Source organism: Anarrhichthys ocellatus, unplaced genomic scaffold, assembly GCF_004355925.1.
Source record: "Anarrhichthys ocellatus isolate YVR2014 unplaced genomic scaffold, GSC_Weel_1.0 scaffold5, whole genome shotgun sequence".
In the NCBI taxonomy this organism is placed as follows: domain Eukaryota; kingdom Metazoa; phylum Chordata; class Actinopteri; order Perciformes; family Anarhichadidae; genus Anarrhichthys; species Anarrhichthys ocellatus.
Genome location: NW_022280035.1, coordinates 6,193,938 through 6,219,139, shown reverse-complemented (window position 1 = coordinate 6,219,139; position 25,202 = coordinate 6,193,938). Strand labels below are relative to the sequence as shown.

Below are 25,202 nucleotides of genomic sequence, written 5' to 3'. Positions count from 1 at the left end.
CCCCCCCGTAGTAATTACATAGAGAGCATTGAGATGAAGGAATACATCCGCCAGGCATCAGACATCAGGGCCAGTCACTCACACCATGCACAGACTGTATACGTTCCCTGTAGACGCACACATGCGTACAAACCATTTTACACATGTCTGCTTCAGCAAGTAAAAACAGGACAATATCTCCCTACAGTTTGCCCCCTGTTGTCCACTCAGCTCCCTTAAGAGTACTCGCAGAAGAGGCCTACATGTGGCCTACAAGTGGTCAAACTGGCTAACAAGACTAACTATATTTTCTTAAACTCATTGCTGCAGGTTCCTCTGTATGTATTTCATCTGTCATCTCAAGAGGCAGAGGGCTTCAGACCAATCCCATGTTGCCTGTCCTCAGTGATTCATCATCATATGTGAACGGTGCCATCATGCAGGAACACTTGTTATTCCTACAATGTGACAAAGTGTTAAGACAAAAGTGTCATTGTTGCAATTGTATTGTTTCAGCTAAAGCTTAATTGTGACCTTTAACCTGAGGCATTAAAGACCGGCCTCTATTAGTGACGGTAGATCGTCAGAACTTGCCCAACCACAGGCCAATACCAGCTAGCACTGTGAGGTAGAAGTGAGTGGTCTTTTACTGTAGCTGTCATCGCAACATACGAGCCCTGACATGCCGCGTCACATCGCAGAGTTTCACCGTCTCCCTCAGTGTTACTTCGGGTTTGCTTCAGCCTCGTAGTGGGGAATCTCTCATTAAGCCTGCATACAGAACATCTGAGGCAGGACTGTTCAATTTTGATGTTCATGACTATTTGATCCTTCCCGAATAATGAAAAGATTGTTGTTTTTTTTTTAAACGAGCGAGAGCAGCGGAGACTTAATTACAAAGCCTGTGTTGTTTGGGGAAATGGACCAGTGTCATGATCCGGCCCTGACAAAGACTCCATCAGTGAAGCCTATTAATGGTTGAAAGACACCACCTCTTTTATTCACCTCTTTTATTCACCTCTTTTATTTCAATGACGGAGATCATAATTGTTTTCTTTTCATATCAAAAGAAAAAGCAAACAGAACAGAGACATTCAACATCCTGTAGGGGAAAAACAACCCCGGCAGCAATATTAAAAGACTATCCCATTTACCAAAAGCCCAGGAGACTTGAAGGATTTGGAATTCATTGTCAGATCTTATGCATAATTAAACAAATCCCCCACACACTCAGCCACACACACCCACCTTGCCAGAGGGATTTTTAATGCAGCCCCCCCACCCACCCCACCCCCAGACAGTGTGTGCTTGTTACAGTATCTCAGCCCTATTAGGCCAGAAACAGGCTCTCGTTACTATTAGCTACTGATGATACACACACACAAACATGATTCCTGCAAAAACATGACATTGTTTGTCTTCATGACTTCCTTCATTTCCATATTTCCTGCCGGCTGTTAGAGCTAAAACACGCTAAGAGCTGGCAGCCTGCAAGCTACAGGCCACTTGTGTGTCTTGTTTACAGCGCCTGCTGTGAGCTGACAAAAGATGGGTTTGTTGCAAACTGAGTGCGAAGGACAGCCCGAGACTCTCTTAAGGCCCTGTTTGGTGTTTACTCGGTTCGGTCTTCCCTTTCCGGGAATTTTCAGTGTATTTGTCTGGGAATGCAGTTTGGGTCAGAGTATTAGGACGCTGCTGGCTAAACAAACCTAATTCTTTTCAACCTTGAAATGTGTGAGTGGCTAAATCATATCACATGCCATGTTACATGCACAGCTGCTGCGCTACAAGCATTTTCAGCGAGTCAGCATCAGTCACCATTATTTAGCAATGGTCTGTCCATATAATGTCTTATTCAAGCACTCTCCGAGTTATCCCTCAATAAGGCGACAACCCTTAAGTGAAAGAAGCGTCTGTGTGGAACGGGGAAAGCTTTTACTCGGCCACCAACTGTAGATGAGAGAAGCAGCGTCTCTGCTGTCTTCTGCCTCTGATAGCTTATTAACTATGCAACCAGTCTGCTTGCCCGGGGAGAACACAGATCACACAAAGAGCAGCTCCCCGAGTCACCCGACATCTTTGTGTCTGCGCTCTCGTGTCTGCCAACCTGCACGCTGTGTTACACTTGCTGGGTTGCGACCCCCATTTATGCAGACATGCCCTGGGGGGAGGCGGAGGGGGCGGGGGAGTGGGGGGGGGGGGGGTATCGACTGTCCGTCTCCATTGACCCCTCTTCGCTTCCTAGCCCTCCCCTCCAGATTCATGATGCCAACCGAAAATGAACCCCTCCCTTCCTGTCATTTCTCCTGCTTCCACTTTCTTTCTGTTTCTGAGCTGCACTCGTCTTTTGGATGAGCTTATTGTGCACTTGCACATACTGTACATCCGTAGGAATCTCCAAAACTGACTGAAAGCCCTTGTCCCCTTCTCCCAGCAGATTGCCAGTCTGAAAAATGAGGGGGGGGGGCAGGCAAAATGACCGACAAGAACCAGTGACAGCTTTGCTAATATCCCTTGCGTGGTTAGATAACTGTGCTCTTCTTTGTGCCACGCATTTTCCACCATATGTCACTGCATCGCTCTGACCGCGAGCATGCCTGCTCGCCTGTGTATCAAAGCTTGTCTCTTGTATAGGATTAGACTGTTGGGAGTGGGCTCATGCATTGGCTGACTCCAGTGTCAGATCCAACAGATGTATGGCCTCTTAAATAGCAACAGTCAGGCAGGGTAATGTCAGCTGAGGGCTGAGCAGCCTGACACTTCCCAGATGCATTCTGACCGGCCTCTGCTTATCAGAAGGGCTCCCTAGCCACCCCACCTTAGTGTTTTCTGTAAATTAGCATTTCCCAGTGGACCCCCATGGCTATATCTATCCGTGATAGCACAGGCTTGACTCTCTAAATTATCCTTGGCTTAGTGTAATGATTTCCTGGCTCTAAGCTGTTATTAGAGCCACTTCATCAGCCCTGGTAGGCGGGGAAGCTTCAGTAATGAAGATATGTAGAGTCCAAATCCAATCCAAAACTGCCCTCTTGACCTTTGGTCTGTTCTCATTAGACTTTGGGAGAGTATCTACATTTTTTTCCATTGCTAAAAACTTACTGATGTTCAACACTCATCTAATGACTCACTGATGCTCGCACTGGTTAAATCTTTCTGGAACTACTTCACTGTTTTAACAGTCAGCAACATGATAAAATAAAAGCTATGTTTAAGTAGTGTGCTGTCATATGCTGTGGTACTCGTAGAGCACATAAATGGATCAGTGGCTGCACAGTAGAGATGCAACTGAGGATTCATTATCAATTCATGTGTTGATTATCTTTACCGTTAAAGCTGCACCAATCAATTGTTTCAAATTAACAAGGGATCAAGTGAGCTATGATGTAAACAGGGTCACTCCCTTGTAGTGATGGAACCACAGAGAGTTATCACCTCACATTTCACCCAAGTTACAGAGCATTTTAGCGTCTTTCAGGCAATTCTTTTATTTCATTTTTACAGTTTTGTTTATTCTCAAGTCTCCAATTGCAGCAACAACAATCAGCAAATAAGCTCTGATTAACCCGGTGTTCCTCTCCAGCACCAAACAACATAGGAAAGCACTTAGCTGCTTAAGAGACGGATATCTTTCGCAGGATTTGGTTGACACCAAAACAGAGCTAAATAGAAATGAGTATCGGACTTGTGTTTGTCAGGGTGTCGGAGACATTTCTCCAAGGAATTATGATGTTGTTCTTTGTTTGCTGCATGAGTAAATAGGCAAATGTTGGTTTCAGCCCAAGATGATGTCTCCAATTTGCCTGTATTGTCCAACCAACAGTCCAATAATATTCAATTTACAATGATAAAAATAAATCCTCACATTTGAGAGGCTCCAACCATTGAATGTTTGGCAGGGCTGTTGGCTCTAGTGATGGAAATGTTAATTGGTCAGTTCCATCATCATGTTGTATGAGTTGTATGAGGTTCTTATCTATAGTCAGTGTATTACCTACAGTATATTTGTTGTCAGCTCACCCCTAGTTTGGAGAAACAGTTACTGCACAGAAGCAAAGTAATGTACTGCTGTAGACAGGGCAGCAGCAAAACGTATTTTAGCCACCTCAAAGAAAGAACTGCAAAACAATCTATATCGCTTTAAGTGTGCGCTGGTTTACCTTGCAGTGATAGGCTATAGTCTATGTTTCCAACTGGAAACTGAAGCCGTTGTCTATGCTCTCGTCAAAGCCACGAGACTCCATTGAAAAAAATCATAGAATTTTCTTTGCAGAACACTTGAGTTGCTGATCTACCTCTGCCTTGATCGACTATTTTGTGTTCTTGTGTGACTTTGGTGTTTTTAAAGGGTTAGTACGGATTAACCAAAGTCTGGCAATTACACAGATCAGCAACCCCTGTGTTCTGTGAGGTAAAACTACTTCTTTTTTTTTTTCAATGGAGTCTGTTGGCTATGGAGGGAGCATAGATTAAAAACAACTGCTTCATCTCCCTGTGAGAAATGGTAAACCGTCAAAAATATTCGAAATATAGTGTACACTTAAAGTGATGTAGAGTTTTTTCTTTTGGTGTACCAGGTGGCTAAAATATGTTTTGTTGCTGCCCCAGCCTTAAATGACTGAAGGGGCGTGGATGTGAATAGGATTTGTCAGGAGATACCAAGCATTAATTGATAAATAAACTGACTCGTCTTTAAATGATCAATTTCCATAAAGCTGGGGACTATGACACCACGAAATGCTGATGTCTCTGTATGTGCATCTGTGTCTGACACATGTTCATGCAGGAATGCGCGACGTGTCTGCTGTGTATGTGCTCAGCTGGTGGCAGTATGGGTGAAATGTATCTGGTGTGTGTTTGGAAACCGTGGAGTGGCAGCTGCTCCTCCGTCCGTTGGGAAGTTGTGGTTCATGTGGTCTACATGACACTGTGTCTCAGTGGGTTTAGAGTCGTGGTCTCCATTCCGTCTCTGGTTTCTGCATCTGGCCTTGTGGCAGTCAGAGGAATTTTTCCAGAGAATGTGTTCTGGGAAAATGACATAAGAAAGCAAGTCTATCTGATGCAAAATTAACATGTCATTTATGTTTGACAGTGCCGTGAAATGCAATTTCAATTTGTTTTCACCTGCGATCTCATAGACTTGTTATCTCTGTCCTTCAATGCACTACAGGCCTTGGCCATGGGGGGATCCAAGAGTAAGCCCAAGGATGTTGGCCAGCGAACCCGCAGCCTCGAGGGCAACCTCAGCTCTGGTGGAGTGGTTGGCGGCCACCACCTCAGCACCAATCAACAGTCTTTAACACCCAATCGTAGTCCCGCTATAGATGGAGGTCTTGGTGGCAATCAGACCAATACTGCAGAGTTGGCCCTGTTTGGAGGTGTGGACAACAATGCTGTCACCTCTCCCAACAGAATCACACTAGCAGGTGAGAACCTCAGCTTTATGTGTTGTGTCTGTTGTTTTAACTGAGTATGTACAACATGTCTCTGGTAATGGCCAAACTTTCTGTCCTAATAGGAGGCGTGACGACGTTCGTGGCGTTGTATGACTACGAGTCTAGAACGGCCTCGGACCTTTCTTTCAGGAAGGGTGAACGCCTCCAGATAGTCAACAACACGTAAGGAAAATACAGAATCACACAATGTCCTGTTTCAAATCGACCTTCGTCACATGCACACGCACTGTGTAAATGATGAGGGGATAACTGCACATAGACACGTCCACAGATTGTCTGTCTGAGTTATTGCTCAGTTGTCTGTTTTACACCCCGAAATGCCTGTCGCCTCTCTGAAACCCACTGTAACCATAGAGACGGGGTTCCTCAGTAGAGCTTGCTGCACAATCTTTGCTTCATTCACAAAAGACCGACTATACGTCTCGCTGCTCGGCCCTCCTCAGTAAGGACGTGGCTATTTTTACTGGTTTATCCCGAGACCCAGTTACCAAAGACAAATCAAACCTGTTTGCGGAGAGCCGTGCTTGTTTTTAGAGCTTGCACTGTGAATCAATAGAGGTGCAGTGAACCATATACTGTAGTGCTGCACCCCCCAGTGCTGCTTTCCCACTAACAAACTGCTGACCTAGAATGCAGGAGCTGAGGACAATAGTGGATTATCTGGCCCCTTAAGCCAAGACCTGGATCAGTATTGGGTCAAGTTCAACCAGAATACATTAACTATCTCTAAGATTAGTTTATGGGTAATCACAGTCAAATAAGGTGTCAGGCAGGCTTCTCATAGCTTTCTGATTGGTCCAGTTTGATTTTGTAGCCATGTACACTGACCTGATAAGCTTTTATTATTGTAATTTTGTGCCCCCTGCATGTTTTTCGACCTCATCATTATGCCCCCCTTGTCTGCAAGTTATGTAATGATTTAAATATTTTAGGGTTGTAGCTTTATGCACCATATTTGTCATATTATGAGTCTGTACTCTGCTATTCTTCAACAGCTCATAACGTGCTCTCTTCCTTTCTTTAACCCCTTTATTTTCCACCATTTCCCTTTCATCTCTCTTTTCCATTTCATCACAAACCATCACAATTTGTTTTTTACAGGAGGAAAGTGAACTGCAGGTTTGTGAAGCTTTCCTGGAATTGTATTTGAATGTGCCGTTTGTCCGTCTCTGTGCTTGTATCACCTGACGCATTCAAAGTACTTTTGCACTGTAATACCACTTCACTAGAAAGGCACAAACCGCATAACTCTGCCCATGCAGCCCCTGATCCTTCAGTGAAGTAGTCTGGGGAAGTTGGTGTGAAGCCTTGCAGCACTACAATCAATCCAGGTCAACTAGAGGCAATTAATGTCATCAAATGCTCATTTTACTTTGGAAGTGAATCTAGTGCTGCAAAGCTACTCACTCCCTGATTAAGTTTAGCACACAAGCTCCATCCCTCCCTGTTGTCACACCTACATGAATGCATGTTTGTTTATAATTACGTAACACCCAAATAGTAGAGACACCTGATGGGCTTGCATTTATCAAGCTTCTCCAGGAGCCAAGAGCTCAATTACTGTGGGAACTAAAAACTTTAGAGTGGCCACCGAGAAAGCCAAATTATCAGCAGCAGCATTTATTTATATTCTGAGACACTTGATAAACACCAGCCCTTAAAGTCAGACTGACTCGTTTGTGTTTTGGGTGTGTGATGAGCCTCGGTGAAGCTGTGTGTTGTCGTTTCATCTGTGCAGAGAAGGCGACTGGTGGCTGGCGCGCTCCCTTACCACTGGAGAGAGCGGTTATATCCCCAGCAATTATGTGGCTCCATCTGACTCCATCCAGGCAGAAGAGTAAACCTTTTTTTCTTTTTTTTTTCTTGCTGTCTCTTGTATCTGTCTTTAATTAAGCACACACAAATGTTTGATTCTGAAGAATTTTCTTGTTTTTTTATGTCAATGTTAATTTAAAATTAGGTCTCAGGGGAAAGTACGACACTTATTTGCTTTCTTGTCGAGAGTTAGATGAGACGATTGAAATCACGCTCATGTCGGTCTGTTAGATTAAGCTACAGTCAGCGGCTGGTTAGCTTAGTTTAGCATAGAGACTGGAAACATGGGGGGGGGGCAGCTAACCTGGCATCCGTCTAAAGGTAACGAAATCCACCTTCCTAAACCTGTGAAGCTCACTTATTAACACGCTATAGTTTGTGTGTATAATCTGTACAAAAACCCAGGTGTGAAAACCTCAATTTGTGGTCATACCGGGGGGTTATGTGTGGGACTATTTCTTGGTCGGGCACAGAAACTTCCTGGAGTCTCAGCTGGTTGTCTGGCAACCTCGCGCGGAAGGCAAGATCTCCATTATGCTAAGCTAAGCTAAACGACTTCTGGCTGTAATTACCCTAAAAACATGAAAGTGCTATCAATCTGTGCATCTATCTTTCTTCTCCTGGGGGACACGCACTACTTAACTCTACATGCTAACCTGCTTGCTTATACAATCAAGCCACACAAACTACTTTATATACTTTTATAACAACTCAATTTCTCACTTTTCCTCCTGCCCTTCCAGTCATCTCAGACTGACTCTAGAGTCCAGGTAAGCAGCTGTTGCACTGTAGGCATTAGTATGCATTGCATCTGGAATGCAAAGACGAAGTTTTACTACATTTTCTGAAACCATGAGCAACAAACTCACCCTCGCTTCGGCATTCCTTCTCCTCCACCCACACACATCTTCTTCCCCTCACCAACCTGCTCCTCCCTGTGTGTCCCATGTTTTGTTTTTATCTCAACCTCACCAGGTGGTACTTTGGTAAAATCACTCGCCGCGACTCAGAGAGGCTGCTGCTAAGTTTAGAGAACAGGAGAGGGACTTTCCTGGTGCGAGAGAGTGAGACCACCAAAGGTAAGAGTGCCTCGCACAAAGGAGACTGTCGGGCTGGGTGTCAGACCTCAATTCGCCTCGAGTCTTGACCAAAATGTGCTCTTTGCATCAAGTATCAAAATCTTTGTTTGCTCCAGAATTCTTTAAAATAAAAAAGGGCTTTTGTCAAAGAAATTCCTCAATGGAGGCATATTGTCATTCAGATACAAATTATTTTGATATTTGAATGGAACAAAACATTTCGAACGATTACCAGCCCTATTAAATGGTAAAATTAGTGTTATGACCAACAGAGTATCTGGGAAGTAAGTTTGTAAAGTGTGTCCTGGGAATTTGTGAAAAACCTACTTGCTGCAATTTATACCATTTATTACTGGTGTTTTTTCAAATTGCAGTTTTTGTGGGCTCCTATCTGTCATTTTAATTTATTTTTCAAAATAATAATAAATTAAAGAAAGCTTCAGATCTCAACATGAAGCTGATGACATGTCTTACCAAAATGCACCGAGGAGAAGAAAGCAAATTCTGTCAGGCATTAAGACGTGTCGCCATGCTGTCCTCTGTGTGCCACGCTGTGCCGGCGGGGGTACAGAAGAGAGACGAAGCAGGCAGATGGGAGAAGGTTGGATGTGACGCCTGTGGGACTCTGTCTGCAGACAGTTCTGATAAGCAGCTGCAGCAACACTGTCCCCACAGGTTTAGCTAGCTGTGTGTGTGTGTGTGTGTGCGTGTGTGTGTGTGATTTGTGTACACATGTACATTTCAGGATTCCCGTAGTGTCCTAGTATTGGATATCTATTTAAGCCCTGCATAGAATGCGAAAAGGGACACGGTGGGGAGGGATGAGGGAGAGTGAGTGGAGAGGTACTGGGTGGGTGAGCCCGACAGAATTAGGTCAGTGTGGAGCTGAGGCTGAGGACTGTGCAACCACAGGCCACATCACCCAGTTCAAACATTCAGAGAGCTCTGGGATCCATGCTGTTTTATTCGTCTGTCTGACGCTGCCCTCTAGTGGCGCAATAGGCACATTGTCACCCACAACTTTAAATACTTTTAATATCCATTTAAACAATTTGAACCCGCCATTTAACTTACTTTTATGTTTTTGTGATGTTTCTGATAGATTAGATATTTTCATCCCAGATTATTAGAACAGTTTATACTTGTAGTACATTTCTACTCGCCATGTATAAACATATTTGCTCTTCTTCTTTCCAGGTGCCTACTGTCTGTCTGTATTGGACTATGACAACACCAAAGGGCTGAACGTGAAGCACTACAAGATCAGGAAGCTGGACAGCGGAGGCTTCTACATCACATCACGCACACAGTTCAGCAACCTGCAGCAGCTCGTTAACCACTATCGCAGTGAGTTCATATTGTCATTTGAAGATTATTTTGCGATTTGGAAGGAAGCTGGATTTCCTTTTTTCACCGCATGTCTTCTCTTGTGTCCCCCCCAGAGCACTCTGATGGGCTGTGTCACAGTCTGACAGACATCTGTCCGGTGCTGAAGCCTCAGACTCAGGGCTTGTCCAAGGATGCCTGGGAGATCCCAAGAGACTCCCTCCGTCTTGACCTCAAGCTGGGACAAGGCTGCTTTGGAGAGGTCTGGATGGGTAAGCCATGCTTTGATCTGTTTCTTGATTTAATAACCCAGTATCTCAGAAAGTGCTTCTGCTGGTTTTCTGTCATTCTCTGGAGACATTTGCTCTTATTGAACAAAGAAGTTGCAAGGCACACTTCCAGTAAAATATTAACAAACTGTCTGAAAACATTATCTCCTTTCGAATTGTTTCCGCGTATACACGTGGTGTTTAATTGTTACAGCTACTCACAATCTTTCCTCATACCCACTGGCAACTACAGAAGTGTCCCATGGGGTACATGTAGCACTGGTTAGAAATCACTGGTATAGGTTTTGTTCTATCCGTAGCAGTGTTGGTCATTTGGTTTCACGTGACTTTATGCTGGAAGCTAATAATTTATTGCCTTGTAACAATCAATAGTGATGTGACTCTCATTTTTTTCTTTTTTTTAAATATCCAGGAACGTGGAACGGGACAACACGAGTGGCAATAAAGACTCTGAAAACCGGCACTATGTCTCCTGAGGCCTTCCTCCAGGAAGCTTCGGTCATGAAGAAACTGAGACATGAAAAGCTGGTTCAGCTCTATGCTGTGGTGTCCGAGGAGCCGATCTACATCGTCACAGAGTACATGGGACAAGGTGAGCTAGGATTCATCGCACTTTAACATATAAACATGTTTACAGTAGAACTCAGGAAACATGTTTCCTGAAAATAATGTTTTTCATTATATATATGTATATATATATAATTATATATGTGTATATGATATCATTATGTATGTCCATAAATAGAATAGTACATGCGTAACACATCAGTAAAGGGACACAGTATAAAAGCTGAAATGACCACAACAGCTCCAACAATTTTGCACAAACCTGCATATGTTTCTGTCAACAGGTAGCTTACTGGATTTCCTGAAAGGCGACATGGGCAAAATGCTCCGCCTCCCCCAACTGGTGGACATGGCTTCACAGGTCAGCACAAATAATTTGCTGCTGCATCACTTAAATCGGTTAAAAATAACCGATTTAAAGAACAATCGCAAAGCTTTGTCTCTTTCTCAGATTGCTTCAGGGATGGCTTATGTGGAGAGGATGAACTATGTGCACAGGGACCTGAGAGCCGCTAACATCCTGGTGGGAGATAATCTGGTTTGCAAAGTGGCTGATTTTGGTCTGGCTCGCCTCATTGAGGACAATGAATACACTGCGAGGCAAGGTGAGACCACAGGAGGGTGTTGTTTTTTACTGTTTCTCAATATAGCGCAGTGGTTCCCCACCTGCTTAGCTTGTGACCAAAATTAAGTTATATCTGTTTGTGACCCCACATCACAGGCTATGGGGAGTTATGAGCAGTTCAACTAAAGAGTGATTTTTCCCTTCAGCATGTCTAGTTTGAATATTTTCTTTAGATCTGAAGAGGTTAAAGTATCCAGTATATTAAAAACAATAATTTGAAAAAAGGATTAAAAAAATAAATTTATGCAGCAGGTGTTACGTGCCTTATCTTTTTTGGCTTGTCCATTCTCGAGAACGCGATATCTCAGGAACGCCTTCAAATTTGACTAACAAACGTCCTCCTGGACTCAAGCACTGATTCGAGTTTGATGGTCAAAGGTCACTGTGTCCTCACAAAACACACGTTTGCCCATAGCTCAAGAATGCTTATGATATTTATCACAATTTCACACCAATATTTAATAGGATAAAATGATGAGGTGATGACATTTTAGACAGACATGGATGTCAAGACTGCTTGGCGGAAGCACATAACCACGAGCCGGTAATTCTAGTCTTAGTCTCTGCTAAATTGATCTCATTCTAACTTGTTGATAAACCTGTCCTCTTGCAGGAGCCAAGTTCCCCATCAAGTGGACGGCTCCCGAGGCTGCTCTGTACGGCCGCTTCACCATTAAATCTGACGTCTGGTCCTTCGGGGTCCTGCTGACTGAATTGGCCACCAAAGGCCGAGTGCCCTATCCAGGCAAGGATCGGTTTCTTTAACCCATTTTTCAGTTCGAGAGATTAACATTTTAATGCATATTTTATTTTAGGTTGAGCGTTTTTATTACAGAGACTCAGTTACTGACATCACGCTCCACCAGTCCAACAGCATACAGATTTATGACTGGGAGTATATTTGTCATAAGAAATTATATGGTTCAAATTGTGATGACGTGTTTCTTACATCATGCCTTTGCTCTCCCAGGTATGGTGAACCGGGAGGTGTTAGACCAGGTGGAGCGTGGCTACAGGATGCCGTGCCCAGCAGAGTGTCCTGAATCCATGCATGAGCTGATGCTGACCTGCTGGAGAAAAGAGGCCGAGGAGAGGCCCACCTTCGAGTACCTGCAGGGCTTCCTGGAGGATTACTTCACCTCCACAGAGCCCCAGTACCAGCCAGGAGAGAACCTGTAACTGTGCTGAACATGGAAATGTGCATGCGGTCCTGCATGCGCAAAACTGAGCATGTGCATCTACTCCCAGAGTGCATGGACAAGTATGTGTCAGGGTATGTATGTACTGTATAACGGGGCAGAGAGCCAACTGCATTCTGGGTACTGTCAGTTACTCTCTGACATCAAGTAGTATCAGTGAGTATCATGAAACCAATCAGCAACTTTCAGTTCCTGCCTCTTTCCAAAGTCATTGTCATGCTCTTCAACATGTCCGCTCTGATGGAGTAAAAGACTAAACTGTGGTATTATTTTGTTTATTATACAGTACTGTGTTATTCTATTTGTCAGTCAAATCAACACTCTGCACATCCAAGCAGGTTGTTCTACCTTCCTTGTGTTTTTAAGGCGCCATAATAATATACATTCCCCATGCACTCTTCCTGCGTTAACTCACCTGACTGATCTTGTAGTTTGCCAGCTTCAACACTGCAAGTGACACCAGACTATGACGTAAAAGACTGCATATGGGTTCAAACATGGGAGTCCAGAGAATGAATGTTGAATTCGAGCGTTGCCCTGCTGAAAGCCCCTCTTCAGGATCTCTATTTTCACTCCATTTTCTTTGGGGTACCATTTGTGACACACATGCTCAGAGTCTGTCTTCCACTTTGCCACTTGACAAGCAACTATTTGTAACATACAATAATTTGCCAGGACGTTGTGGGTTTTATGTTGTTGTTAGACCTGGATCACCTGGAATATATTCAGGTCAACGATTTGACGATTTATAATCATGCTTCCGCTGTGCGACATTTCAGCTAGTTTCCCGACCCGCTGTGAGATTAAGTACCAGACTAACACCTTTTGATTCCCATAAGAGTGTGTAGTCTCACTCCCCAATTGGACGAATTGGTGTATCGCTGTGACCAACATACAGCTAAACTCAAAGAAGAGAACAAGCAGAGTCTATCTATTTTCTAATTGTGACTTTTCTTACAAACAAATGGCTACTGATCACTAATGGTCGTCTCAGGATGCAGAAGACTAGAATTCTGCTGCGAGGATTTTTGTGCCATGGAAAATCTCTTTTGTACTCTCTTCTACTGTGTAAAAGTGTATTTTACTACTCTACTTTTCTTACAATGAAGTTTGAGTTGTGTAAGCAGTTGTTCTTCCTTAAAAGGACAATCCACTGTTTTGAGATCCTGCACCAACCGGCTCCACAGCATGGGTTCAAGGTGCTGATTTGTGTTCAAGCATTCAAATTAAAATCAGGTGACTCTTCTTGTCTCTATTTCGTTCTGACCTTCATTAATATGAAGATTTCTATCTTTAATCAGCCTCAGTATTTTCCTATTCAGCGCATCTTTGTGCACAATCGTACACTGGAGATATTATGTTTCTGTGATAAATGAGCAACAGAGCGATCCTGTGCTGAGGATGGTTATGCCTCCTTCCAGCCTGTATGGAGCAGACCTTCCCATAAACTCAGCATGTACAGCAAATAAATTGGCATATTGAGACTTAATTGTAAATATCCTTAATGCTAATTTTGTTTGTATATATCATCTTTATAATTTATTCCTTTTAAAAATAACCCAATTGTTTATTTGACTTTTGGCGTCATCATTTAAACTTTAATGTTTATGGTACTTTCATGGGTTGAATGACATAACAATAGCGATATAAATATATATTATAGAAACACAAATGTTTTTTCTTTGTGCTCGTATTTCTGTGAAACGTATCTTGGTTGTACATTTTCAATATGACTGACAGAATTGGTGAGGAGAACTGCTCCGTATCCCCTGACTCGCAACAGTTCTGTCTTGCCAGATACTGATCATCTACCAGCATCACTCCTTCCCATAATACAATCAAAACCACAAATGTTTACACCGTGATCATCTTTAAATCATTTTGGTGCTGCTTCAGAGGCTGGTAAATGAGCAGGTAATCAAATGTCTTGTTCAAATGTCTAATTCTTGTTAAACATTTTTGGGTTTTTTTCTGGGTACACCTGACCAATATTGTGTGTGTGTGTGTGTGTGTGTGTGTGTGTGTGTGTGTGTGTGTGTGCTGCCATTCTCTGTGCGCCCACAATCGCTCATTGGTTTGATCGAATATCTCCAGCTTGTTGTTCATAAAGCGCTACTCATTATGATTAAATAACTCCATACAGAAAGTGATTTGGCTGTCATGAATTGAAGGAGTTTGATATCTGGGAAGCGTACTATGTCCCGTGGACATATGCCACAATGAATGCATTGACCTGCATGGGTGTAGTCGGGTGCTCTGGCATCGTTCCCTTATATTCCTGACCTGCCTCACTCAATGCTTATGAGCAAAAGTGCACGAAAGTGATCATGTTATTTGTATGCAGCCTTGCTTACAAGCCAAGGTTATTTCCTGTTGGGTTCTGTGGGTCTTCTCTCTGGCTATGCAGATCTTTTTTAAATCTGTGATATTCCTATATATACTCTTTTCTACTGTATCCAATGGGAATTTTCAGATAAATAGCTCTTTGTTAAATCCTACTGAATATTGTTCAAATTTGAAAGTATGTTTGAATAAAATTTGTATATTACCAACTGTATCCTATCGTGTTCATGAACTGAATGAATTCGGTCTCTAGTATCAAGTGAAGTGAGTCAATAAGTCTGTGATCAAAGGTCGTATACCAGTAATAGACCTGCGTTTTACTTTTATTTGTCAGCTGCCTCAGTGTGGGTGTGCATTTCTAACAGACTTTGCCCACATGCAGCTGCATGAATATGAATGAACATGAACTAAATCCACAATAATTTGTGGAAGGAGACCTTGCAATTAGCAGAGCATAGATCCAAGTAGGAATACTATATGTTATAGTGGATGTTTATAAACAAACACAGTAGGACAACCAGATTAAATCCACGAGTAAATATTAATTTTTAAATTATGTTTTTGTTTATCAACTGTATTGTATTGTATGTACTTGTAAATCATGAGGCATTGTATACTGTAGTATAATGCAGTGCCGGGAGAATAATTATTTAATATATCAAAAGTAGAAGTACTCATTATGCAGGCCCCTGTCATATATTATATTTGATTATTATTATTACTGGTGCAATAACATATAAACAGCATTTTAATGCGGTATGTAGCTCAAAACTGTTTATTCCTAGTGTTGTATTTGGGGTCCTGGAAACTGTGTGTCCTCTTTAATAACAACTTAAAACAACAGCTTCTTCTTTTACACTTTACTTATATTTATATTTATTCAACAGATGAGATAAAATCACACAGAATACCAGTAATGACTCGTGTTTGTCAGAGTTTCCTTGCATATTTTTTGTTGTATTATTAAACACACATATAATCTTTTACACATAAAGCAGTGGGGTCTGAAAGTAAAGCCAATGTCAATAAAACATTAGGGTGTTGTCTAGTACAACTTGTACAGTAAATGTAAGGTAAGTTACTCTCCACCACTGGTGTACAAAAATACAAAAGCACATTATCATTCTCATTATTGTTATCAGATTTGAAGAAGCTGTATTTTTCCATTGTATCACTGAGTCATTCATGATGCCCTCGGGTTAACCATATCACCTTAAAAGCCTACCCTCCCAGTCGTCACGTGCTGCTGTGTCTGTAGCGTTTACCAGAAAGTCCCGGAAGAGGCTGCAACTCGTGCAGTATGAGCGCGAGGCGCAGGTGAGCCAGCGCGCACTCATATATACCTGTAACCAAAAGAGAAAAAGCTAAAGAAAAAAAACATGGAAACGACAGCTCGGATACAGTTTAACCGGCACGACTTCTAACTCTGCTAATGTAACTTCTGGACGCGTTGTATGATCCGGCACTGCTCATATTTGACTTGTAAGAAAAGATTCTGTGCATCGTTCCTTTGTTGTCGTTGTTCCCGGAGATATTTTTTTTTGTATTATTTCATAAGTTATCTGGTTGCTAACACACGTGTACCGGTGTGTTTTTGTAGTCCGATGATGTGCTGGTACTTTCTGGGGACACTCATAGAATGTATCAGTGTATAGTTAACTTCCACTGTCAAATACAGGATGTTTAAATCACATTTGCTGCCTCTACGTCAGCTCTCGTGGCATTCTTTTACATTTGGCTGCTAACACGACCTGCTCATTCAGTGCCACACCTTCCTGTTCATTTATTAGCTTCCTATCATTGTGTGATGTTGCATTTGAAAAGGCTACGTTTTAATGTCTCACTACAGAGCGTGGATGTCTGTTGGAGCCAGATTAATGCAGTAAATTAAACATGTTTATTTATTTTTTCATCTCCTCTCTCCATCTCTCTCATTCCCCCTTCTGTTTTTTTTTTTTTTTTTCTCTCTCTCTCTGTGTCCCCGCTCCAAAAAACCTGCCAGGCTGGAGATCAGTGTTTGATCCAACATCCTGATTCACGCTGCGCTGCCAGACACACTGAGCAGAGCTTACACATGTAACAAGGTGGGTCAATCCAATCCAATGGCGCCCAGGAAAATGAGGTCAATTCACCTTTTAAATCCTGTTTGCTTCTGTCTCATCTTGTCCACAGAATTCCTGCTAAAACTCGTCTCTTGCCTAGAATTGCTTAACTCAAGTCAGATGATGATGACTGTGTGTGTGTGTGTGTGTGTGTGTGTGTGTGTGTGTGTGTGCGCGTGTGCGCCTTTGCCACAGATGACACTTCATTCAGCATGACCCTCTTTAAACTATATTTAGGAGCCTCACTAAAGGTGATTCTAACCACAGGAGAAGTAGTTTATGCTTTTATGTTTGTGCTGTATTTCCTGTTCTAAGCATCAGAACAGAGTATAAATACAGCAGCCTCCTTGAGAATTACATAAAAGATGATCACCTGAGTTATTTTTAGTTTTGACAGGTTGTCTTGTCTTCACGGGTTGTTTCATTCTTGCTAAATGTTTTTTTATTTTGCTCTGGCAGAACGCTGCCTCCATTTGTAGCCCGTTAGACTTTAACCGATGCAACCTAGATTAATAATTTCGGACCGAAGGTAACTCAACACTATACATGCCTGGGAGCTTATTTACTTGCTCTTGTTGTGTCCACATTGCACTTAGTATATATGGAAACGGAAGATGGGAACTTTATTGATTTTAGAATATAATTATCCTTCAAAAATCAAACATTTGGATGCTTATCATGAGACATTCTGATTTGCATCAAAGCTGGATAATGGTCACCTCAGCTATGCGTTCATGTTGAAGCCTTTTGTGTTAGGTCGGTATCATTTGGGTCTCCATGGAGGGCTTTATTGTAGGTGGTAACTTGTTTGAGTAATTGGAACCATATGCAACAGAGTGAAAGGCAGTAATGCAAATAAACAGGAAGACAGAGAAGAGTTGTTTGTTCAAAAGCCGTGTCACCAAGATGTCCGTTCCCAGTGAGTAGCTACAGCAGTTAAGAAATGTGAGGGAAGAATGTCGGTGTTAATGCCGTCTCCATCAGGTTCACACTCGAGCACAGTCACGCACACACATGTTGCAGTGGTCTGTGCCTGTAATTATAGACTCGGCGTCTCAGGTGGAGAAGGCCCAGGGCTGCAGATGAAGTAGCAGAGAGGAGTTGCTGCGAGTTTATCGTCAGGAAGTGGTGCATGAGTTTTACTTACAGGAAACGTCTGCTGCCACAGCTGTACTTCACACATACTGTGCTGTGGGCATGTGTCTGCGTTTCATGTCCCTGCTGGAAAAAAGCATTGAGATGTGGTAGATGTGTCCTGTGGGAGCGGTGCTTTTTAAACAGTGCTTTTATTGTTGCAGTATGATATTTATGTAAAAGACTATCGTAGAGCCTGTAGTTTCTATAAATAACCCCCCTTCAGTAAATATTGACGGAGAGATTGTGAGCTTCTATTGTATACCAAATGTTTCTGATAATAAGAAATGTCCTAAGTAATTACAAATGTTGCTAATGTTGACATCAACATGAGCAGTTTTCAAAATGATCTTGCTCTGACTTAAAAATTGTAATTAAGAAACAACTACTTTTTATTCTACACTTGTGTTTAGAGCTGCAACGATGAGTCAATCGACAGGAAATTAATCTGCAGTTATTCTAGTAATCCACTGTTGGTTCCAGGTTCTCAAATGTGAGAATTCGCTGCCTTTCCTTGTCTTACATTAAAGTAAATTTAATTAATTTGGCCTTTGGACTGTTAGTCGGACAAAGCCAGACATTTGAGGAAGTCAGCTGGGTCTGCAAATAAATGTGATCACTGTTTTCTGATGTTTTTATAGACGAAACCATTAATCCAGTTGATGGAGAAGATGGTCGGCAGATGAATCTATTGTTAGTTTGGTCTAAAATAATACATGGCGTTTCATTACGCTGAACTGCGTACACTTGCCATAGTGCGATACTTATCAACAGCAAGACATTCTTATTAATATCTAATTTTAACTTGTGTCACATCTAGTTTTTCTTGTTTGATTGAGGTGATACTCAACAGTTATTCCATCCCAAAGTTCCAAATGCTCGCTATGTGTTTTAGCCGTGTGTTTCCATTAGACTCTTGCGTCCTGAAACTAAAGACAGGCACACCTCCTGAGGCAGTGTGTGAGAATGACACATCGCTGTGGGTGGGCTGTTCAGTGCAGAGCAGTTGTGAAAAAGGAAAGATGCGGCGAGCCGCAGAAAACACATTGAGGAAGTTAGTTATGTCTCAGTGTACTCGGTGACGAGGAAGTCCTAACACATTTAAACATCTAGATTATATTTAGGAGACCATGAGGAGGAGACTTCCCACAGCACAGAAGAGGTAGAAGACTATAAATGTTAACAACAAAGGCATCAAGGACTTTGTAACCCTTTTGATAATTTACAGTAATCCTATCCCCTCGACCCAGTTATCTACAGGCAGGAAGTTCCAAATGGTTCTACTTTAACCTCCTCTTTCACAGTTAACCAACGAACCCAGAGACCGTCATCCTCCACTATGGCGAGCCAGGACCCTGCCGACCCTTCGCATGCTACATTTGACCTCTTCGTCCAAGCCCAGAGTTGTAAGGATGTGAAGCAACACTTTGCTGCACTCTACCAGCAACTGGACATCGATCCTAAGGATTTCAGGAGCTTCTACATCAAATTAAAGGAGAGACTGAACTACTGGAAGGCCAAAGAACTGTGGAAGAAGCTGGACAAAAGGGCATCTCACCCGGATTACAAGCAAGGAAAAGCCTGCACCAAAAACAAGGTAGTGGCAACTTGACGCTCTCTTCGTCTTCCTGTATTTTAAAAGGATGTGGCTGGCTTTTTTGGTAGAAGAATATTTTATATTGATAATTCTTTTTAATAGACATGTACTCGGGTTCAGTTTCGTTCCTTTTTTGTTTTGTTTTATTGTTAGTTGTATAAATGCATTATTAATTTCTTATTATGACAATGTAAAACATAATTTTACCCACCACTCACCAGATACAGTGTGGACTTTTTGTCATTCCATAATTTAAATGCTGCTTTTGAGATTTTTCTGAATTCTGGGGAAAACACTGAAAACCTGTAATATCAGATAATTATCTGATCAAAATTTTTAATATAAATATTATCGGTACAACATGTCAGCATTCACAACTATAGATTATTTGTGTTGCAGTTTTATCTGAACTGAAATGATTCAAACCGTAATCTATTACTATATAATTGTAATAATCTATTGGGAAGGGAGAACGAATCAAGCCTGTTTATCAAGCAGATTATTTGGGACTAGCTGCTGATCGGATTTAAACCAACCTTGTCAATGGTCCTTTCAAGCTATTTCAAAAATTCTACTCATTGGCTCATGGAGGGTACTACATCGTTTGTTTTACTGTGACACACACAATGTCGAGGGCTTGAGGTTTAAAAAAAACAGCAACAGAGACAATAAGGAAATCTGAACCATGACGTGGTTTGATTTTTAACTTTGCACCCAGATTGCCCTGCAGGACTTTTTATTACCTAATTTCCTTATCCTTTGTTTGGCATCATATCACCCATGCTGGCCTTTTCTCTCTCTCTCTCTCGCTCTCTCTCTCTCAGTGTCTTGTGTTGGGTGCTGGGCCATGTGGGCTGAGAACGGCCATCGAACTGTCCCTGCTGGGGGCTCAGGTGGTGGTGTTGGAGAAGAGAGAGTGCTTCTCCAGGAACAATGTTCTCCACCTGTGGCCCTACACCATTTATGACCTCCGCTGGCTCGGAGCCAAGAAGTTCTACGGCAAATTCTGCACCGGATCGCTGGATCACATCAGTGAGTGACAAATGAATGTGTTTAATGGGCTGGCCTGCACTGTGGCTCAATGTCTGGTGTTGTTTTGCAATGCTCCCAGGGATCTTCATAAGATTTTGACTCCGGGAAATCATGACGGCTGTTTTTCTCTATTTTCTGACAGTCTAAACAATTAATAAATGAATGTGTTGATTATACATTACTAAGTATTAGAAATAATTATTTATCACAGCCCTAGCTCCCAATATCTTTCTGTTTGCATGACTGACTGTGTATTTAGTATCTTGAATATCTCACACAAACCTTTCTGATGAAATACACGTGTGTTTTCAGGCATCCGTCAGCTGCAGTTGATTCTATTGAAAGTGTGCCTTCTCCTCGGGGTGGAGGTGCACACCGGAGTGGAGTTTCAGGGCTTGATTGAGCCCTCGGGAGAAAACGGTACTTACATTTGCCAACCAGCAGTCACTCTGCCTAGTTTTTTTTTCTCAGTACACCATCATCAGTTGAACCATCAGTATGTAAAGCAGCAAAGTTATTATCACAGTTCGATGTGTTTCTTACAGGCTGGATGGCCAAGCTGCAGCCGGGGTCTCATCCTGCTGCTACCTTCCAGTTTGACGTCTTCATCTCTGCTGGAGGAGGCAGGTTTGTTCCTGATGGTGAGACAAACATACACGTACTCTTGAATCACTTCCGTTCCCACAGTTGCAATTGGGGGGCACAAACAGCCGCAGTTAGAAATTCTGCGAGTCCCGGTGGTTACACACAGTCACAGAACTTCCTCCGGCAGCTATATTCAATAAGTGAGCTTTCATCAGCCCAGTTTCCTCTTTTCTCCTCTCCCAAACTCTCAGGTTTTAAGCATAAGGAGCTGAGAGGCAAGCTGGCTATCGGCATCACAACCAACTTCATCAACGGACACACGGCTGCAGAGGCCCATGTAGAAGAGATCAGCGGTGTGGCCCGCATCTACAACCAGAAGTTCTTCCAAGAGCTGCTCACTGAGACGGGTAGGAATCCATATGACATCTACAGTCACGTTCAGCTGGGTGGAAGAGGAGCGGACATCTTTTATTTGCAGTGAGGCAACCGCGTGCTCCGTTTCAGTAAACTGTAAAATTTAAGCAAGAAAAGAGGAAATCAGTTGCTTCAGATGAACTTATTTTATACCACGGGCTTGCACTTGAGTGAGAACAGGAATTATGAGAGAATCACTAAACCATAACATTTCTAATAAGAATATCAGCGCTCCTATTTTCATTACGCTGTTCTGCTGTTGTGCCTCGCTGAACGAAACCCTCAAGGCATGAAATGAATGTTCACACTGTCGGGTCGGGTTCAATGTGGAGTGTGAAAAGGGCAGCGAGGCTTTTAATCTGTGTTCCAATCTTCGGTTAATTTCCTGTGACAGCGTTAACCCTGATGAAATCCGCCCTTGCTTACTGACCAACTCGGCACCTTGATTTTGAACAAACCTTACAGGAATTATGTGACGCTTCATAACCTTAATAGCACCCAGTTGTATGATAAATTCACTCTGACCAGGGAAACGAGTAGAAAATCATAAGCAAGCTAATCATGTAGAAACTTATCCCTCTCAAATACCAAATGTTCTTGAAGTCAGCCCTCCTGATTCTCCCACTCTCCCGCGCTGGTCTCGCTCTCTTTTTTATGACCACCATGCTCCCTCGCCATTTTCCATTCCAGGTATTAATTTGGAGAATATTGTCTACTACAAAGACGACACCCACTACTTTGTCATGACTGCCAAGAAGAAGAGCTTGCTGAAGAAGGGGGTCATTAAACAGGTGAGAACAACACATCCATTACCAAGAAAAAGTGTGATTCTTATTGGCACGAGCTGCGTCTCTGGCCAGTGAGGAAAAAGAAACAAACCAGATGGATGGAACAGCCATGCAGGTGCTCCAGTGTGAAGAGATAAACTGCCAATCATCTCCTCTCTCTCTCTCTCTCTGCATCCTGGCCCATTAGTTAAAGCTGTAAACCAAATATAAGAAGTGTCACTCAGAATCATAACAAGATGCCGTGACTCATCAGATTGCACCACTCACTCTGTCTCTACAGGACTACAGCGATGCAAAGGAGCTGCTGGCTCCTGCGAACGTGGATCATGAGGCTCTGTGCCGCTACGCCCATGATGCCGCTTACTTCTCCACCGGTGGCAAACTGCCTGACCTCCAGTTTGCTAAGAACCATGCCGGCCAGCCAGACGTGGCCATGTTCGACTTCACCTGCATGCAGCGTGCTGAGAATGCCTCTCTGGTCAGGGAGAGGAGGGGGAAGAAATTGTTGATGGGTCTTGTTGGAGATTGCCTGGTGGAGGTAGGGGGGCAACATGTTAAGAGATGTGGTGCAAAATTGACCCGACTTCACATTTCTAGCGGCGTGCCTCAAGGGATGGTGATGTCAGTTGATCAGTCAGGCACTTTGATCTAGACTGAAATATTTCAGTAACCATGAATGGGCTGGCAATCATGCATGCATTCATGGTCCCCAGAAGATGAATCCCTGAGCGCCACCAGCAGCTCAAATGTTTCACTGAAATATCTCGACATTTACTAGACAGCTTGGCAGAAAATATCGTTGAAAAACATCCATGGTTGTCGGATGATGAAATGAGTTTGGTGATCCACCGACTTTTCTTGCGCCACCGTGAGATTCACATTCGTGGTTCTGGGTGAAAAGATTGCCAGATTGGGACAAACTTTGACTAGCGCTATACATCGGGTCAAGAATTGTTTATTATTTTTTATTCAGCCATCACACACAATACAATAAATATAGCTTACATACATTTTAGTATACAATATATGACAGAAAAGGCATAGGCAGAAGCATAATGCTTATACATGCCTATCCTACATTCTTATCAATCTTACAGATTGATACCTGCAAAACTGTTGACATTCCCATCTGCTTCAGCAGTACTTGCTGTCCTAATTAGCAAATGTTAGCATGCTAAACTAAGATGGTAAACATGGGAAACCTTATATTTGTGAAACATCAGCATATTAGCATTTTCATTGTGAACATGTTTGCTTTCTGATGTTTAGCTTAAAAAACCAGTGTGTCCGACTACATCCTGACAAAGCAGCTAGCGTAGCCATGAACTCTTATTGTTGTTTACATAAAGACAATGATTATTTGGAAGTTAAGCTATTCTGTAGAGTTTGCATGAAAAGCCGGGCAGCTGTTTGTTTTTTTTGTCCCATAAGTTTTAATACATGACATGCTGTCGACTGCAAGATAATGTTGTTGTGCTACAATAAGTTCTGCTCTGTTCTCTGCAGCCTTTCTGGCCTCTGGGCACAGGTATTGCCCGTGGGTTTCTGGCTTCTTTTGACACAGCGTGGATGGTGAGGAGCTGGGGCATGGGGGTCCCACATTTCAAGGTCCTGGCTGAGCGGTGAGCCGGTTTCTTAAAACTACTAAGCAGCAAACTATACAGACAATCGCATGATGCAGCTACTTCCCCGTTTCTTACTTGCTATATTTGTGTTTGCAAATTTAACAAAGTGTTACTTTCTGTTTCTCAGACACACAGTATAAACCAGAGGTTTTACTGTTAGTACGATATTTAGTTTTAAGGAAACTAAAAAGAGGATTTACTTGAACTCCTTCGCTTGAGGTAGGCACTCCGTCCCCACCTGGAGGGAGCAATCCACCGGTTTCCGGCAGAGCACCATGGCCTCAGATTTGGAGGTGCTAACTCTCATCCCCGCCGCTTCACACTCGGCTGCAAACCGCCCCAGTGAATGCTGGAGGTCACGATCCGAGGAGGCTAACAGGACCACATCATCTGCAAACAGCAGAGAGGCGATCCCGAGACCCCCGAACCTGACGTTCTCCACCCCCAGGCTGCACCTAGATATCCTGTCCATGAAAGTCACGAACAGGACCGGAGACAAAGGGCAGCCCTGGCGGAGGCCAACACCCACCGGGAACGTGTCTGACTTATTGCCGAGAATGCGGACACAGCTCAGATGCTCAAGATTTATGGGGTCTTGTTCACGATGGAGCGGGAGATCGACAGACGGATCGGTGCGGCTGCAGCAGTAAAGCAGGCGCTGCACCGGACTGTCTTGGTGAAGAGGGAGCTGAGCCGGAAGGCAAAGCTCTCAATTTACCACTCGGCCTACGTTCCTACCCTCACCTATGGTCACGAACTCTGGGTCGTGACCGAAAGGACAAGGTCGCGGCTACAAGCGGCCGAAATGGGCTTCCTCCGTAGGGTGGCCGGGCTCAGCCTTAGAGATAGGGTAAGGAGCTCGGTCATCAGGAGGGAGCTTGGAATCGAGCCGCTACTCCTTCGCGTCGAAAGGAGTCAGCTGAGGTGGTTCGGGCATCTAATTAGGATGCCTCCTGGACGCCTCCCACTGGAGGTTTTCCAGGCACGTCCAACTGGGAAGAGACCCCGGGGAAGACCCAGAACACGCTGGAGGGATTACATCTCCCAGCTGGCCTGGGAACGCCTCGGGATCCCCCAGAATGAGCTGGAACATGTTGCCGGTGAGAGGGAAGTCTGGGTCAGCCTGCTTGGCCTGTTGCCACCGCGACCCGACCCCGGATAAGTGGAGGAAAATGGATGGATGGATGGATGGATGGATAAAAAGAGGATTTAAACATTTTGAAAATGGTGTTTGACAGAAGTCATG

General features: G+C 43.2%; 2 protein-coding genes across 6 annotated transcripts in view; both read left to right on the top strand.

The window, feature by feature from the left end:
* The window catches only part of src (v-src avian sarcoma (Schmidt-Ruppin A-2) viral oncogene homolog), a 25,746-nt gene extending 10,853 nt beyond the window's left edge, over window positions 1-14,893 (top strand). The window contains exons 2-14 of one of the 3 annotated variants that reach the window (XM_031844892.1): window positions 5,150-5,405; window positions 5,498-5,597; window positions 6,537-6,554; window positions 7,174-7,272; window positions 7,994-8,020; window positions 8,226-8,329; window positions 9,527-9,676; window positions 9,772-9,927; window positions 10,358-10,537; window positions 10,797-10,873; window positions 10,964-11,117; window positions 11,751-11,882; window positions 12,108-14,893. In XM_031844892.1, the coding sequence (XP_031700752.1) occupies window positions 5,159-5,405; window positions 5,498-5,597; window positions 6,537-6,554; window positions 7,174-7,272; window positions 7,994-8,020; window positions 8,226-8,329; window positions 9,527-9,676; window positions 9,772-9,927; window positions 10,358-10,537; window positions 10,797-10,873; window positions 10,964-11,117; window positions 11,751-11,882; window positions 12,108-12,316 (1,653 nt within the window). In that variant the 5' untranslated portion in view covers window positions 5,150-5,158 and the 3' untranslated portion in view covers window positions 12,317-14,893. The remainder of the gene's footprint in view (window positions 1-5,149; window positions 5,406-5,497; window positions 5,598-6,536; window positions 6,555-7,173; window positions 7,273-7,993; window positions 8,021-8,225; window positions 8,330-9,526; window positions 9,677-9,771; window positions 9,928-10,357; window positions 10,538-10,796; window positions 10,874-10,963; window positions 11,118-11,750; window positions 11,883-12,107) is intronic. The other 2 variants (XM_031844893.1, XM_031844894.1) reach the window with 2 other exon arrangements.
* A 1,007-nt stretch (window positions 14,894-15,900) lies between these two features.
* LOC116382130 (F-actin-monooxygenase mical1-like) lies at window positions 15,901-24,221 on the top strand. 3 transcript variants are annotated; one of them, XM_031844889.1, is made up of 10 exons: window positions 15,901-15,996; window positions 16,682-16,763; window positions 19,220-19,512; window positions 20,337-20,544; window positions 20,857-20,964; window positions 21,090-21,185; window positions 21,381-21,536; window positions 22,234-22,334; window positions 22,612-22,869; window positions 23,838-24,221. In XM_031844889.1, the coding sequence occupies exons 3-10, from the start codon at window positions 19,255-19,257 to the stop codon at window positions 23,955-23,957; spliced, it is 1,305 nt and encodes a 434-aa protein (XP_031700749.1). In that variant the 5' UTR covers window positions 15,901-15,996; window positions 16,682-16,763; window positions 19,220-19,254; the 3' UTR covers window positions 23,958-24,221. The 3 variants fall into 3 exon arrangements, with proteins under 3 accessions (XP_031700749.1, XP_031700748.1, XP_031700750.1); XM_031844888.1 differs by having other exon boundaries at window positions 15,940-16,161; XM_031844890.1 differs by lacking the exons at window positions 15,901-15,996; window positions 16,682-16,763 and having other exon boundaries at window positions 16,770-19,512.
* Window positions 24,222-25,202: the final 981 nt, after the last annotated feature.

Bases quoted from the DNA above. Each gene is read 5' to 3' on its own strand.
- LOC116382130 (XM_031844889.1), top strand. From the start codon at position 19,255: ATGGCGAGCCAGGACCCTGCCGACCCTTCGCATGCTACATTTGACCTC. The intron at 21,186-21,380 runs GTGAGACAAACA...CCAAACTCTCAG, and splicing joins AGGCAGGTTTGTTCCTGATG to GTTTTAAGCATAAGGAGCTG. The intron at 22,335-22,611 runs GTGAGAACAACA...CTGTCTCTACAG, and splicing joins AGAAGGGGGTCATTAAACAG to GACTACAGCGATGCAAAGGA.